This window comes from Capsella rubella, unplaced genomic scaffold (genome assembly GCF_000375325.1).
Source record: "Capsella rubella cultivar Monte Gargano unplaced genomic scaffold, Caprub1_0 scaffold_2, whole genome shotgun sequence".
Classification (NCBI taxonomy): domain Eukaryota; kingdom Viridiplantae; phylum Streptophyta; class Magnoliopsida; order Brassicales; family Brassicaceae; genus Capsella; species Capsella rubella.
This window is the reverse complement of record NW_006238922.1, coordinates 1,823,983-1,837,496: the sequence shown is the minus strand read 5'-3', so window position 1 is coordinate 1,837,496 and position 13,514 is coordinate 1,823,983. Positions and strand designations below refer to the sequence as shown.

The 13,514-nt window shown below is 37.0% G+C and overlaps 4 protein-coding genes and 4 non-coding genes across 10 annotated transcripts; 7 read left to right on the top strand and 1 right to left on the bottom strand.

The window, feature by feature from the left end:
- Positions 1-100: 100 nt before the first annotated feature.
- Positions 101-4,412, top strand: LOC17896045 (splicing factor U2af large subunit B). Of its 3 annotated transcripts, none has more exons than XM_006301964.2 (13): positions 101-296; positions 663-964; positions 1,042-1,185; positions 1,599-1,672; positions 2,299-2,375; positions 2,482-2,529; positions 2,610-2,669; positions 2,791-2,851; positions 2,945-3,057; positions 3,152-3,598; positions 3,708-3,843; positions 3,920-3,987; positions 4,069-4,412. In XM_006301964.2, exons 1-13 carry the CDS (start codon positions 153-155, stop codon positions 4,204-4,206), a joined length of 1,812 nt encoding a protein of 603 aa, XP_006302026.1. In that variant the 5' UTR covers positions 101-152; the 3' UTR covers positions 4,207-4,412. The 3 variants fall into 3 exon arrangements, with proteins under 3 accessions (XP_006302026.1, XP_023643089.1, XP_023643090.1); XM_023787321.1 differs by having other exon boundaries at positions 2,296-2,375; XM_023787322.1 differs by lacking the exons at positions 101-296; positions 663-964; positions 1,042-1,185; positions 1,599-1,672 and adding an exon at positions 1,831-2,051.
- Positions 4,413-4,569: 157 nt separating this feature from the next.
- TRNAG-GCC lies at positions 4,570-4,640 on the top strand. Its single transcript has one exon. It is a non-coding gene; the product is annotated as a tRNA-Gly (tRNA).
- A 3-nt stretch (positions 4,641-4,643) lies between these two features.
- LOC111832260 lies at positions 4,644-4,729 on the top strand. The gene has a single exon (XR_002835297.1). It is a non-coding gene; the product is annotated as a small nucleolar RNA snoR114 (small nucleolar RNA).
- Positions 4,730-5,044: 315 nt separating this feature from the next.
- On the top strand, positions 5,045-5,115 carry TRNAG-GCC. Its single transcript has one exon. It is a non-coding gene; the product is annotated as a tRNA-Gly (tRNA).
- A 4-nt stretch (positions 5,116-5,119) lies between these two features.
- Positions 5,120-5,204, top strand: LOC111832265. The gene has a single exon (XR_002835303.1). It is a non-coding gene; the product is annotated as a small nucleolar RNA snoR114 (small nucleolar RNA).
- A 519-nt stretch (positions 5,205-5,723) lies between these two features.
- On the top strand, positions 5,724-6,946 carry LOC17894930 (cytosolic sulfotransferase 18). Its single transcript, XM_006300838.2, has one exon. It carries the CDS (start codon positions 5,757-5,759, stop codon positions 6,816-6,818), a length of 1,062 nt encoding a protein of 353 aa, XP_006300900.1. The 5' UTR covers positions 5,724-5,756; the 3' UTR covers positions 6,819-6,946.
- Positions 6,947-8,098: 1,152 nt separating this feature from the next.
- LOC17895961 (cytosolic sulfotransferase 18) lies at positions 8,099-9,328 on the top strand. Its single transcript, XM_006301469.2, has one exon. It carries the CDS (start codon positions 8,130-8,132, stop codon positions 9,156-9,158), a length of 1,029 nt encoding a protein of 342 aa, XP_006301531.2. The 5' UTR covers positions 8,099-8,129; the 3' UTR covers positions 9,159-9,328.
- A 290-nt stretch (positions 9,329-9,618) lies between these two features.
- LOC17895011 (agamous-like MADS-box protein AGL97) lies at positions 9,619-10,215 on the bottom strand. The gene has a single exon (XM_006301267.1). The coding sequence runs from the start codon at positions 10,213-10,215 to the stop codon at positions 9,619-9,621; it is 597 nt and encodes a 198-aa protein (XP_006301329.1).
- Positions 10,216-13,514: the final 3,299 nt, after the last annotated feature.

Here is a 13,514-nt window from a genome sequence, read left to right as displayed (position 1 = left end):
AGTGTTATATTCAATTTACGATAATACCCTTAATTTTCCTCCTCCTGGAATCTTCATAATTTAATTAATCCGTGATTAGAATCCCCTAGGGTTTTCTCCACACAATCAGATTATCAGACTCAACGATTCGAAGAAGAGACTCCTTTGAGTGGATGATGAGTTACGAAGGTAACGGAGATGGCGTCGCTGTCTCCACCGCAACCAACAACAACAACGATGACTACATAGCTCGGGAGAGTTCGCCTTTTCAGCAGTCCCTTGGTGGGGAGGATGGTCACGAAGACTCCAAGTCTCGAGTATGTACACTTGGATCCATTTTACATACTCTTCTCTTCGATTCTATAGCTTTTAGGCTTCTGTTATGTTTGTAAGGTTAACAGTAATAGCTCTAGATTGCCCTTCTCTTATTTTCTTACTCCTCCTCTTCATATTGTAATTTGGTACATATTTCATGTTCTGCCTCTTCTGTATTATTGTTGAATTCTGGATTTGATAATGTGATTTAAGGGATTCTCTGAATTTATGTGATGATTTAGCCATGTAAAGAGTTGAATTTGTAGTATATATGCTGCTCTTTAGAAATAAGGTTGATATGATATGCATTTTTTTCACTTTTGGTTGTATCTAATATGGAGAAGCCTTTTGACATTTGATTCAAGCAGGAATCTCATGATCCTGAAAAGGATTATTCAAGAAGCAAGGAGAAAGACAAGGAAAATCAAGACAGAGACAAAGATAGTGAAAGGGAAAAGAGCAGAGACAGAGACAGGGAGAAAAGCAGAGATAGAGATAGGGAGAAAAGCAGAGATAGAGATAGGGAGAAAAGTAAGGATAGGGAACGAGACCGCCATCATAGAGATCGTCATAGGGACCGTAGCAGAGAACGTAGTGAGAAAAGAGAACGTGAGAGAGATGATTTGGATGATGATCATCATCATCGCAGAAGTCGAGACCGTGACAGCAGGTACTGATAGTGTGTTGCAATTTATTTTCAGGTTTTTTTTTAATTCTTAAGTTGATGGTGTCATCATTTATTTATAGGAGGAGGTCTCGCGATCGAGACAGAGAAGAGAGGCACAGGCGGCGGTCACGCTCTCGGTCTAGGAGCCGCTCCGAGCGTAGGTCAGAACATAGGCATAGGTCTGAACATAGATCACGTTCTCGCTCACGGTCACGGTCAAAGAGGTACCTGAGTTCTCTGTTATTTTTATATTTATTATAACAAGTTCATTTTCTGGCGAGGTTGCAATGTCATAGATAACTTATCAATAAACTCATCATTGTTTCATCTTCAAAATAAACTCACTATTGTTTCATCCTTAAGCCTTTATCTTTTTGAATTACAATATAAATATCAGGTCTTTTGCTGGAAAGAATAATTTCTCCTTTATATGAGCCGTATGGGTCTGTAAAAAATAATTATCCTTGAGGTTTATTTGCAGCTGTTATTATCTTAATTGGGAATGTACCTATGTACGAACAAAAAGATGTAGTGTTACTTGGGTTGTTGTTTATGTGTGTTTCTTAGGTCTACCTCAGGCAATATTTTTTCGTCGCTGCTTCAACTGATATCTGACCGCTTAATTTTGCTCTTTCAGCAAGAGGGTAAGTGGATTTGATATGGCGCCCCCTGCTTCTGCAATGTTAGCTGCTACTGCTGTTGCTACCGCAGGTATATGCTTCATCATCTACTCAACATTATTATATTACTTAACTGCTTGTTGTTTTTGGTTTTACGTAGTTTGGAAAGATCATAATCAATTACACGCTGTGATTTTGGTAAGCTGCATATATTGTTTACTTGTGACCAGAAGACTTTAAAGTCTTACTTTCTTCGTAGGATGTCTTGTTAATTTTGTTGCCTGGTGAAGTGGTTCTGGAACTGAGAAGTTTTTTGTTTTGTCTTTCTTTGGTGGTGTTTGTTTGTTTCTGTGTCTTGTCTTTTTGTAGTAAGAAGGCTATGTTGGGTTAGTTGCCCCACTGTGCTGACAATGAGCCGGCCTCTCTAGCTTTAATTGTACAAGGAGGAATCAGGGCAACGGTTGTTATGGGTATTTTTCATCTTCGACTGGCAACTATATGCCTGTTTTCTAGCCTTACAAATTTTGACTACTCGAAACGAATCGCATTGCGCTTTCCATCTGAATATTCATAAGTTGATGGGATATGTTTATTGTTCGGTTTTGCTGGTAGCATGTTATTATTTGTAGCTTTGTACTTATTGGTAGGTCTACTCCTCCGGGAAACATAATAATGGTCTAACAAACATTAAATGACACGTAACACATTACCTAGCAGGCCAGGTTCCTAGTGTGCCTACTGCTGCTACTATTCCAGGGATGTTCCCCAACATGTTCCCGATGGTCCCTGGTCAGGTATAAATCCATACTTTTTGCTTCTTTTTTTGTTATCTGTATGTTCCTCTTTTTTCTTATTTGATACGAAAATGCTCGTAACTTCACATTCTTTCTTCTCACCTAGCAACTGGGCACACTACCTGTAATGCCAGTTCAGGCAATGACTCAGCAGGTAAGATCTATCAATCTATCTTATTCTCAGCTTCTTTACTTTTTTCATGCTTCCCCTCCTAAATTGTATTACGATCGTAGGCAACTAGGCATGCTCGGAGAGTCTATGTTGGTGGGCTTCCACCAACTGCAAATGAACAGGTGTGTTATTATTATTTGTTTTGTTTTAAGTCTTTGTGACTTTTTGTTTATTATGGTTTAGCTAAGCCATAATTATGGCAATAACCATTGTATGAATACTAAGAATGGTTTCCATGACTAGTCGGTGGCTACGTTCTTTAGCCAAGTGATGTCGGCCATTGGGGGAAACACTGCTGGGCCAGGTACTGAAAAGTTCATTGTTTTTTTGTTCAAGGTTACTGACATGTCTAGACTCAAGACAATACTCATCCTTTTTTGGGATTTCTTATATATAGGTGATGCGGTGGTCAATGTTTATATAAACCATGAAAAGAAGTTTGCTTTTGTAGAGATGAGATCTGTTGAGGAGGCTAGTAACGCAATGGCATTAGACGGCATTATACTAGAGGTGATTAATTATCTAGTCTACAATTTAGACGTACGGTTTTATTAGTTACAATCTATATTGTGCGTATTAAAATTATAGCTTTGACCATCTCCAGGGAGTTCCTGTAAAGGTTAGGAGGCCAACTGACTATAATCCGTCCCTTGCTGCAACTCTTGGTCCGAGCCAGCCTAATCCCAGCCTGAACTTGGCGGCTGTTGGATTGTCTTCGGGGTCTACTGGTGGGCTTGAGGGTCCTGACCGCATTTTTGTGGGCGGGCTTCCTTATTACTTCACAGAGGCACAGATCAGGGAGCTTTTAGAGTCTTTTGGTCCCCTAAGAGGTTTCAACTTGGTCAAAGACAGGGAAACTGGAAATTCAAAGGGATATGCGTTCTGTGTTTACCAAGATCCTTCAGTAACAGATATTGCATGTGCCGCTCTAAATGGGATTAAGATGGGTGATAAGACACTTACAGTTAGGCGTGCAATCCAGGGTGCAGTTCAACCTAAACCCGAGCAAGAAGAAATCTTACTTCATGCTCAACAACAGATTGCTTTTCAGGTGATTCAAATTGACTTGCTTGATTGTCTGTTTTCCTTATAGTTCGTTTCCATAATTGTTTGGCTTTCACTCTACCTAGAAGATCACTAATTAAATCTTACTATAGCAGAGGCTTATGTTACAACCAGGAGGCACTCCCACCAAGATTGTCTGTTTGACTCAGGTGGTTACAGCTGATGATCTTAGAGACGATGAAGAATATGCAGACATTATGGAGGACATGAGACAAGAAGGTGGAAAATTCGGTAAGCAAATCAACATTCTACCATTAGTTTTTTTACATGGCCGTAAATAACTTTGACAATTCATTTTTGTGTGCAGGTAACTTGGTGAATGTTGTGATTCCGAGGCCCAATCCAGATCATGATCCAACACCAGGAGTCGGAAAGGTTCAATTTCAATTCTCAGAGACAACGTCTATGAAAATCATACATATAGTGCATACTCTAATTATAATGATATGAATGCAGGTTTTCTTAGAATATGCGGATGTGGATGGCTCATCAAAGGCTAGATCGGGAATGAACGGAAGAAAATTTGGAGGAAACCAAGTGGTGGCTGTGTATTACTCTGAAAACAAGTATGCGCAAGGCGACTACGAAGACTAAGATATCTACTAACGTCTTCTTAAGCTTTAGTTTGGAGCTCTTAGCAACGAACAAGTTTGGATCTTTGTTTGTTTGTCTTCTACATGGAGATATTTGTTTGTCTAGAAAATGACTGCAATAGTATGAGTGAATTATAGTATTTATCCAGCCACTAATTCTAGCATTTGCTTTCATTAAACACTAAAGTTAAATTATTTTGTCTCGCAGCTTATAAGTTTGAAAGACCTTAATATGCAAAATGCGTAGTAGAAAACGTCGAAAAGCTTAAATCCTCACCATCTTTAGTCATTTCAATTGACCTTAACATTGAAATATGTCATATTAGATAATAAATAAAGCAATGAAAGATCAGTTGAACAAGTAGCACCAGTGGTCTAGTGGTAGAATAGTACCCTGCCACGGTACAGACCCGGGTTCGATTCCCGGCTGGTGCATTTGAGCTGTGAGGATTAATGGCTTCAGCGTAGGATGGGTCCTTCGCAATTCTCTGATTTATGATGAGATATGGAGGGTAACTGAGCTCTTCTTTTTCTTTTCCTCAACTTCACGTTGAAAATGATAATCGTTTTGATAATGTTTTAAGCATCTTTCATTGTCTTAAATTAAAATCTAACTTAAATTCACCATTTGTCATCTAGGCGACCCGACCGTGAAGGAGTAGTATTGGTGTACTCTTAAGATTTCATCATCTTCGTTAGTTTGGATCTCTTAGCAACATAGTTACATAGATGTGAATATTCTCTGCTCCATTTTAATCCCAGTTACAGTATTTTTGGGTGGCATGAATATTTAATATACATATTAATAAATATATAAAATGAAGGCTATAAAACAGGTAGCACCAGTGGTCTAGTGGTAGAATAGTACCCTGCCACGGTACATTCCCGGGTTCGATTCCCGGCTGGTGCAATTTGATCTGTGAGGAAAATGGCTCTAGCGGTTGTTGGGTCCTTCGCATTCTTCTGACTTATCAGATGACATAGCCTTAGTCTGAGATCTTCTTTTTTTTTTCCCGCGTTCGATCCCGGCTGTGTTGACCGATTATTTTAGCGAATTGAAAATATAGTATAAACTGATGTAATTGAAGCAACATTTTGATGGGGATGGTTTGTAATTAGGGCACACTTGCATGGGTTTGCTTAACTGATACAAGGTACACTAGGAACTTGCTTCTCAAGGCATCATCTCGATGGACCATGGGGTGTTCCGGTGGTTTCTATGAGCAAACTCCGGCTTCATAACTTTGGTTAGTTTAGTAATCTGTTTGGAATCTCTCGCAGAGATCAATGTTCTCAGATCAATAGGGTGTAAACACATGTGTGAATTATAAGTTACAAAATCTCTTAGAAATAAGTTTACCCAACAAATGTCATAGATTGAAGATTTCCTGAGATCTAATGGCTGAGATTAATGATAAGTGGCATTTTGGATATCTTACTTTACTTACGTTACGTTTATATTATAATTCAAGAATACTAAACCCAAACCAAATCTTTATATTAATGGCTGAGATTGACACAGACCAGCATTCATCTTCAACATAACACAACATGAGTTCATCAAATTCTCTTTCTCTATCTCCAATCGAATCCTCCACTACTATCCCGAGCCACCACCATGAGGTCGAGAGAGAGCAAACAGAGTTCGAGAAGAATCAGAAACGGTACCAAGACCTAATTTCCACCTTTCCTCATGCGAAAGGCTGGAAACCGAAAGCTCCAATGATCCAGTATAGTGGTTACTGGTTCATAGAGCCTCATATGGAAGGTTGCCTTTACGCTCAAGAGTTCTTCCAAGCGCGCTCCATTGATTTGCTCATTTGTAGCTCGGTAAAGACAGGTACCACCTGGCTCAAGGCTCTAACTTTCGCCATCGTTAATCGATCTCGCTTCGATGATTCCTCTAACCCTCTCCTAAAGTATAACCCTCATGAGCTTGTTCCTTTCATTGAGAACGAATTTGCTTTCTTCCCTCAAATTGATGCTTTCAAAGACAAAGGAAATACTTTGTTTGCTACTCATATCCCGCACGGATTACTACCAAAGTCTGTTGCAAAATCGGGTTGTAAGATGGTTTACATATGGAGAGAGCCAAAGGACACTTTCATCTCCTTGTGGACCTTCTTCCAAAAGCAAAGGTTAGACTATGGCCCTCTCATTACTCTTGAGGAGTCTTTTGATATGTTCTGTCGAGGTGTTTCTGTGTTCGGTCCTTATCTAGACCATGTCTTGGGGTATTGGAAAGCTTACCAAGAGAATCCAGATCATATTTTGTTCCTCAAGTACGAGACGATGAAAGCTGATCCTTTGTCGTACGTGAAGAGATTAGCTCAGTTTATGGGGTATGAATTCACAGTTGAGGAAGAGAAGGAAGGAGTTGTTGAGAAAGTTGTGAGTCTTTGCAGTTTCGAGACATTGAAGAATCTTGAAGTGAACGTAGGGGACAAAATAAGAGAGGACATTCCCTATGTTCATTTTTCTAACAGTGCATATTTCAGGAAGGGAAAGGTCGGAGATTGGCACAACCACTTGACTCCGGAGATGGCAGCTCGAATCGATGGACTGATGCATGAGAAATTTAAGGGCTCTGGTTTGCTTGAACATGATCAATGAAGGTGTCAAGTTCAGGGAAATGACGCATCCTTTTATACCTTCTTTTTCTTATATTGATTCCATATGTGTTAAGTTGTAATTTGGCAAGAATAAATCTCGTTAATAAAAATAGTTAAAATTAGTATTTTGATTTGTGTCTTCGTAACGAAGCTGAAGATCCTTCTCCTAATGAATCACTAAACTTTCATCTCTTTTAATTGCTCTTCATAGACATCATCGATCATCTATTCGTAGCCTCACATTGTTCAAAATCCTAGACAACATCATCCTTTTGATATTGTTCTTTCCTTTTGATATATTTTTTCAATCTCCATCTTATGTTTTGTGTCTTCTCCCTACTGTAAGAACAAGACAGAGACTATTTGTTTGTATCTTCCTATGTGAACTCGACGTTTTTTTTTTTTTTTGTCGGCAAAGAACGCCAATACTATGACACTCTCAGAAAGAGACTCTCTGCTAAGGGGAGCGTGATCTCGATCTCTTTAGACAACAGTATTCCCATCTTTCTTTCTTTTCTTGTTCCATTTATTTGATTTCTCATTCCGAATTTTATTTTATAATGGACAGGGTGGAACGGATCCGGATTTTCAGAAAATTAGAACTATCCGAATCCAACAAATCTATAGAAAGACAAATTATAGAGACGCTTTAAAAATGAGATTATTCTTTATTTTGAGTCGGATTCTACATTCTACTTTATGAACATACCAACTTAGACAAAGAGATTCACCGGTGGCTTTTTTAAGTAATGTGAAAAAAAAAAAAAACTTTGTCTAGAAAATGAATATTGCAATAGTAGCGAATGAAGGGCCAGCTATACTTATTCAAGGACCAATCAATCATGAGTATACTATAGTTTGGTTTCATCAAACACTAAACTTTATAATATTTTATTTTTCGATTTTAAAAAATTTCAGATTATATATAAAATGTAGGTAGTTTTCTAAATTTGTATTTCGTATAATAAAGTAATAAACAAAGTAGGAAAAGAAAAATGTAGCACCTGTGGTGTGGTGGTTTATTGGTATTAAATATGCACTTACCCTAAAGTTATTAAAATCATAGTTTTGGCCTCCCGTAGAGATCAGTATCTGATATAATATTTGATAACTATCTCAATAGGGTGGTTGTAGGTAGACACATGTGTGAAGATAAGTTACCCAATGCATGTCTTGACATTTAAGATTTTTTGAGATCTAATGGCTGAGGTTAAGGATATGTGACTGTTGGATGGTTTATTAAGTTATATTAGTTCATCTTCAACATAGCTCAACATGCATGTGTTCCTCAAATACTCTTACTCTCTCTTTAATGGAATCACACATTACCGTACCAAGCCACCACGAGAAGGCAGAGACAGAGCCAACAGAGTTTGAGAAGAATCAGAAACGGTATCAAGACCTCATTGCCACCTTTCCTCACACGAAAGGCTGGAGAATGAAAGGTCCGATGATCGAATATGGTGGTTGCTGGTTCATACAGCTTCTTCTGGAAGGTTGCCTTCACGCGCAAGAGTTCTTCCAAGCACGTTCCTTTGACCTCCTCATTTGTAGCTCCTTAAAGACAGGTACCACTTGGCTCAAGGCTCTTACTTTCGCCATCATCAATCGATCTCGCTTCGAGAATATCTCCAACCCTCTCTTAAAACGTAATCCTCATGAGCTTGTTCTATACATTGAGAACGAATTTGCTTTCTTCCCTCAAGTTGATGCTCTCAAAGATGAAGGAAACACTCTGTTTTCGACTCATATTCCACACGGGTTACTACCAAATTCTGTAGCCAAATCGGGTTGTAAGATGGTTTACATATGGAGAGACCCAAAAGACACTTTCATCTCCATGTGGACCTTTTTGCAAAAGCAATGGTTAGACTATGGCCCTCTCATTACTCTTGAGGAGTCTTTTGATATGTTCTGTCGAGGTGTTTCTCTTTATGGTCCTTATCTAGATCATGTCTTGGGGTATTGGAAAGCTTACCAAGAAAATCCAGATAAGATATTGTTCCTCAAATACGAGACAGTAAGAGCTGATCCGTTGCCGTATGTGAAGAGATTGGCTCAGTTTATGGGTTATGGTTTCACAGCTGAGGAAGAGAAGGAAGGAGTTGTTGAGAAAGTTGTGAATCTTTGCAGTTTCGAGACATTAAAGAATCTTGAAGTGAACGAAGGGGACAAAATCAGAGAGGACATTCCTTATGTTCATTATTCGAATAGCGCGTATTTCAGGAAGGGAATGGTCGGAGATTGGCACAACCACCTGACTCCGGAGATGGCAGCAAGAATCGATGGCCTGATGCATGAGAAATTCAAGGGCTCCGGGTTGCTTGAACATGATCAATAACTGCGTTGTGTGTTTCAGGACAAGGACTTATATCCTTTATATGCCTTCTCTTTCACAGTTTGATTCTATATGTCAATATGTGTTAAGCTATAATTTGGCAAGAATCAATAATTTATCGTTTCTGTTTTGTCCAAAATTATTTTTTTTTATAACAAAGAAATCATCTTTGATTGATGTGTTTGCAAAGTCCTGATTCTTTGCAACCTGTGTTTTAATCCTTTTATACAATTCCTTAAATTATTTACTCAAGAAATAATTGACAACTAAGTTGTAAAAATCAAATGAAAGAAACCTTTCTTTTTTGTTATTTTATGTATATCAGTTTCAATAAAACTAAACAATATTTATGGTTTTAGATTAGCAGCTTTGTTCCGGAATCAAAACACCAAAAAAAAAAAAGAAGCACCCGTTAATTATGTAGGTTAGATTGTAGCCTAAACCTGACATGATGATAAAAAAATCAAAAAGGATCAATTTTGAAATCAGTAAAAAAATCATCAAGGTGTAGATTATCCTCTTCATACTTTAACAAACTTGCAGAAGCAGAAGTTTCGCCTTGGAACTTGGGAATTTGATTTGTGTATTCGTTGCCAAGCTGAAGAACCTCATCCTCCTGATGCATCACTAAACTTCCATCTCTTTGATTGTTCTTCAAGGCATCATCTAACCGAACCCTAGCATTGTTCAACATCCTCGAAGCTGCATCGACCGCCTCTTTCAACTCTTCCACGTTCTCTGATATATCAAAACCTTTGTCTTCCCACCAAAACTCTAACCCTGAACTGTTGTAATTCTCTTGGTTTACCGGAGGAGGAGGCTGATCGTTGAGCAGAGAAGACACAACTTGGTCGACAGAGGGATGGCCTAAAGAGTAGAAAGAAGCATGAGAGTTGGCAGTAAGAGGAGTCGCTAAGATTGCGATTTGAGTTGCGGGAGAGAGAAGACAGAGCTCTGTAGCTTTACGGAAGAGACCGTTTTTGCGTTTCGTGAAAGCAACAGATTTAACACTTTTCTTTTCGATTCTCTCGATCTTGATCTTACGTTTTGTGCCTCCCATATTTGCTATTGTAAGAAAGAAAGACAATTCACACACAGAAAGACAGAGATTGTTTACATATCGTCCTCTCTTTATACTAGTGCACTCGTCTTCTCATCTCTCTCGCACTTCGATTCTCTATTCAGAAAATTTCCATAATGGGATGTTTCCTAATCTTGACAATTTTCGTAACACAAGAGTACTGTTTTCTAATTTTCCTTTTCCTTACTTTAAACCATGAAAAAAGTAAAAGTACAAAACTAATTTATTGTAACGAATTAGGAAAATATCCTAATTCTCCGTTATAAGTGAGCGAGGGTGTTCATTCTCGGTCTCCCATCTGCCAAACCCTAACTTTACAGACGGTTTCTTGCGAGCCAAGAAACACACTAATTTATTCGGAAGACTATATCTATATATTAACTAATTAACCATATGACATGATTTATATCGCCAAACATATTAAATTTTTCGTAATCTTGATTGGTAATTTAATATGTTTCTTAAACTCATACTCTTCGCATCATAGATAGAAACTTGAATTTTATATTTATATAAAAAAAGAAAAGAAAAGAAAATAAAGAGAACTAGCTAGTACAAGCAAGCGTTATTATAAGACTGCTTGGAAAAGGTTCGATTGCATGAGTAGGCAGAAGTACTACGTACAAATGATTTATAACCTACATTGCATATTGCAATAGTCGCGACCAGTGCTACCTGACCAACAGCATTGTGGCCTGATACCGCGTAAATGTTCGCAGCACCAACAATGAGGTACCAAAGGATGGCATGGACCAGGAATACACTCTTGATCAACGTTTAGGGAGATCGGTTCTCCTTCCATCTCTCTAACTTCATTGCTCACGCCTACATATCATGGATTATATGATTTTTTAAACACAAACCAAACTTTGAAAATGGATTAAAGAAAGAGATATTCGTAAATACTTACACTCATGAAGAGCGGAGATAGAGAGCATGACTATGCAGATTAGAGCTACATGTGCTGACTTCATCGTAGCTTGGATGTCAAATAATTGTGTTGTGATATTTTGTTGTCTTGTGAATTGTTGTAATTTTTTTTTTTTTTTTGAAACAGGTTTGTTGTAATTTTTATTCATTCTTAATCGATATATAAAGAGTTTTTTTTTTTTTTGGGGGACAAAATCGATATATAAAGACATAGATCAATTTTTAGTTAAGAAAGACAATAATTCGAGGAATATATCTCTTGATTTGCAAGATTTTATATTCAAATGTCTTGGTCAACATTCCAATATCTCTGTTAAGAAATTCAATTATTATTTTTGATCAAGTTTACTTATTAGTAGATGTTCCAAGTTCCAACTATTTATTGGGTCCAAAGTAAATTTACATATTCAACTATCATTTCATTGGGTCAAGAATAAAATTAGATTTCAGTTGAATGAGAATATAACCTATTGGATATCCGGTGACACAAATACAAGGATAAACAATTTCATTTGCTCTTTTTTCCGTCGATTAGGTTTCAAAATTCTAAGCTGTAAAAAATAGACCGATTGATAGAAATCGAATATAATATTTATTCAAATTATCATTTCTTTAGTCAAAATGTATGTATGAAGTTTGATTTTTTTGTCCAAAAAGTAAAATCAAAACATTTTGCCAAATAAGTTTTAAGTTTTATTTAGAACCCTAAAGAAAGAAACTGATTTGAAAATTTGTTAACTACTTTTTTCCAGACGCATAAGCAAACATAACAGAAACTCTAAGCAATCTCAAAATGGTTGATTATGAATGAGCTTTTTCTATAGAGAAACTAAGAGAAAAGGAAAGCGCCTTTAGATTGTCACCAAGAGCTAAATGATTTTTGATTGTTTTTTTACAAAGTTTAAGAAGAGAGTTACCACATAAGACAACTCAGGTCTGGCGTAGGGGCGCCAGAAGTGGTTTTGCACTGGGACTCATTGATTTTAATTTTTTTATTAGGTTTTAGTGTCCTCAATATTTAATATTTCTATCAATAAGGGCCCAAAATTTTGAAAATCTACAAATAAGACCCTAAGACCACCTCCAAAAGGTGAGTCTCTAAACTATAATTTCATTAAAATTAAATCAAAATTCATTAATCTTTTAGAAAACGCCCCTTAACTAACAGACTTAAGGAGTGGGTGCTAAACATACGTGGTATGAAATTATTGGCTGTTGCAAAAAAACTTTTTTTCTCTCTCTTTCTCTCTCCTCTCTCGGCACTCTCTCTTTCTATGTCTCTTTTCTTTCTTTATTTCTTTTTCTTTTATTTGATTACAGTTTATTAATAAAATATTTTTATGCACTTTTTATACAGGTTCAGGGTTGGAGATGCCCTAAATTAAGAACATTTTTTGTTTAGCACAAGGTCCACACAAAACTTGAGCCAGGGCTGAGGCAAACTCCCAAAGATACATTTTTTCTTCACACTACACAAGTTTATATATGAATCTCTTTTGATGAAAACCTAAACACATGGCTTAGTGGGCTGTTTTTATGACACTAATTGGGCTTTCAATGTGTGATCTAATAGAAACGTCTATAATTTTGGGAGATGTGTATTTCTTTTAGTAAACAAAACAGTAGTAAATAAAATATGTAGAAATAGTTCGTGCTTCTATTGTTTAATCCAGGGTTAAAACTTAGGTTATATTGCCTCTTGCAATAGTCGTGACCAGTTGTGCCTGACCAACAGTGTTCAAAATGTTTGTAGCACCAAGTGCCACCAACAATGAGGTACCATGGCATGGGCCAGGCCGAGTAACACTCTTTACTGACGTTTTGGGAGTTCGATTTCTCAATCTCTCCATCCTCACACCTATACATCGATCGCACCAACAGAACTTTGAGAATAAACACAAGAAAAAACGATATTCGAATATATGTGTATATACAAGAAAAACTTACACTCATTCATAGTAAAGAGGGTGAACATAACTATTGATGTTGGAGCTATATGTGATGACTTTCATGTTATAGCTCTCTCTTGTGATTCTTGTTACTATCATCATGTTGCAGCCCTTCAATTCTTTGATAATTTTTTATTGCTTCAGGTTATAAATTAGAGAATTTTTAAGCAATTCTTTATCAACTTTATTAGGTATCTCGAAAGAATATCAATCTAGGTTTTAGTGTTTTAATCAACTCCTAAAAAAAGAAAATGAAAAACTGAGAGAGACTGCTATTATAGCTGCATTAAGAGAAAACTCAAAATTAGTTTAAAAAAAAAAAATTAACTGAAAGACTTTAAAAGTAAGTAGCTTTTACTTGGGCTTAGTGTTAATGAGTAATGATAGTTTGGACTTTGG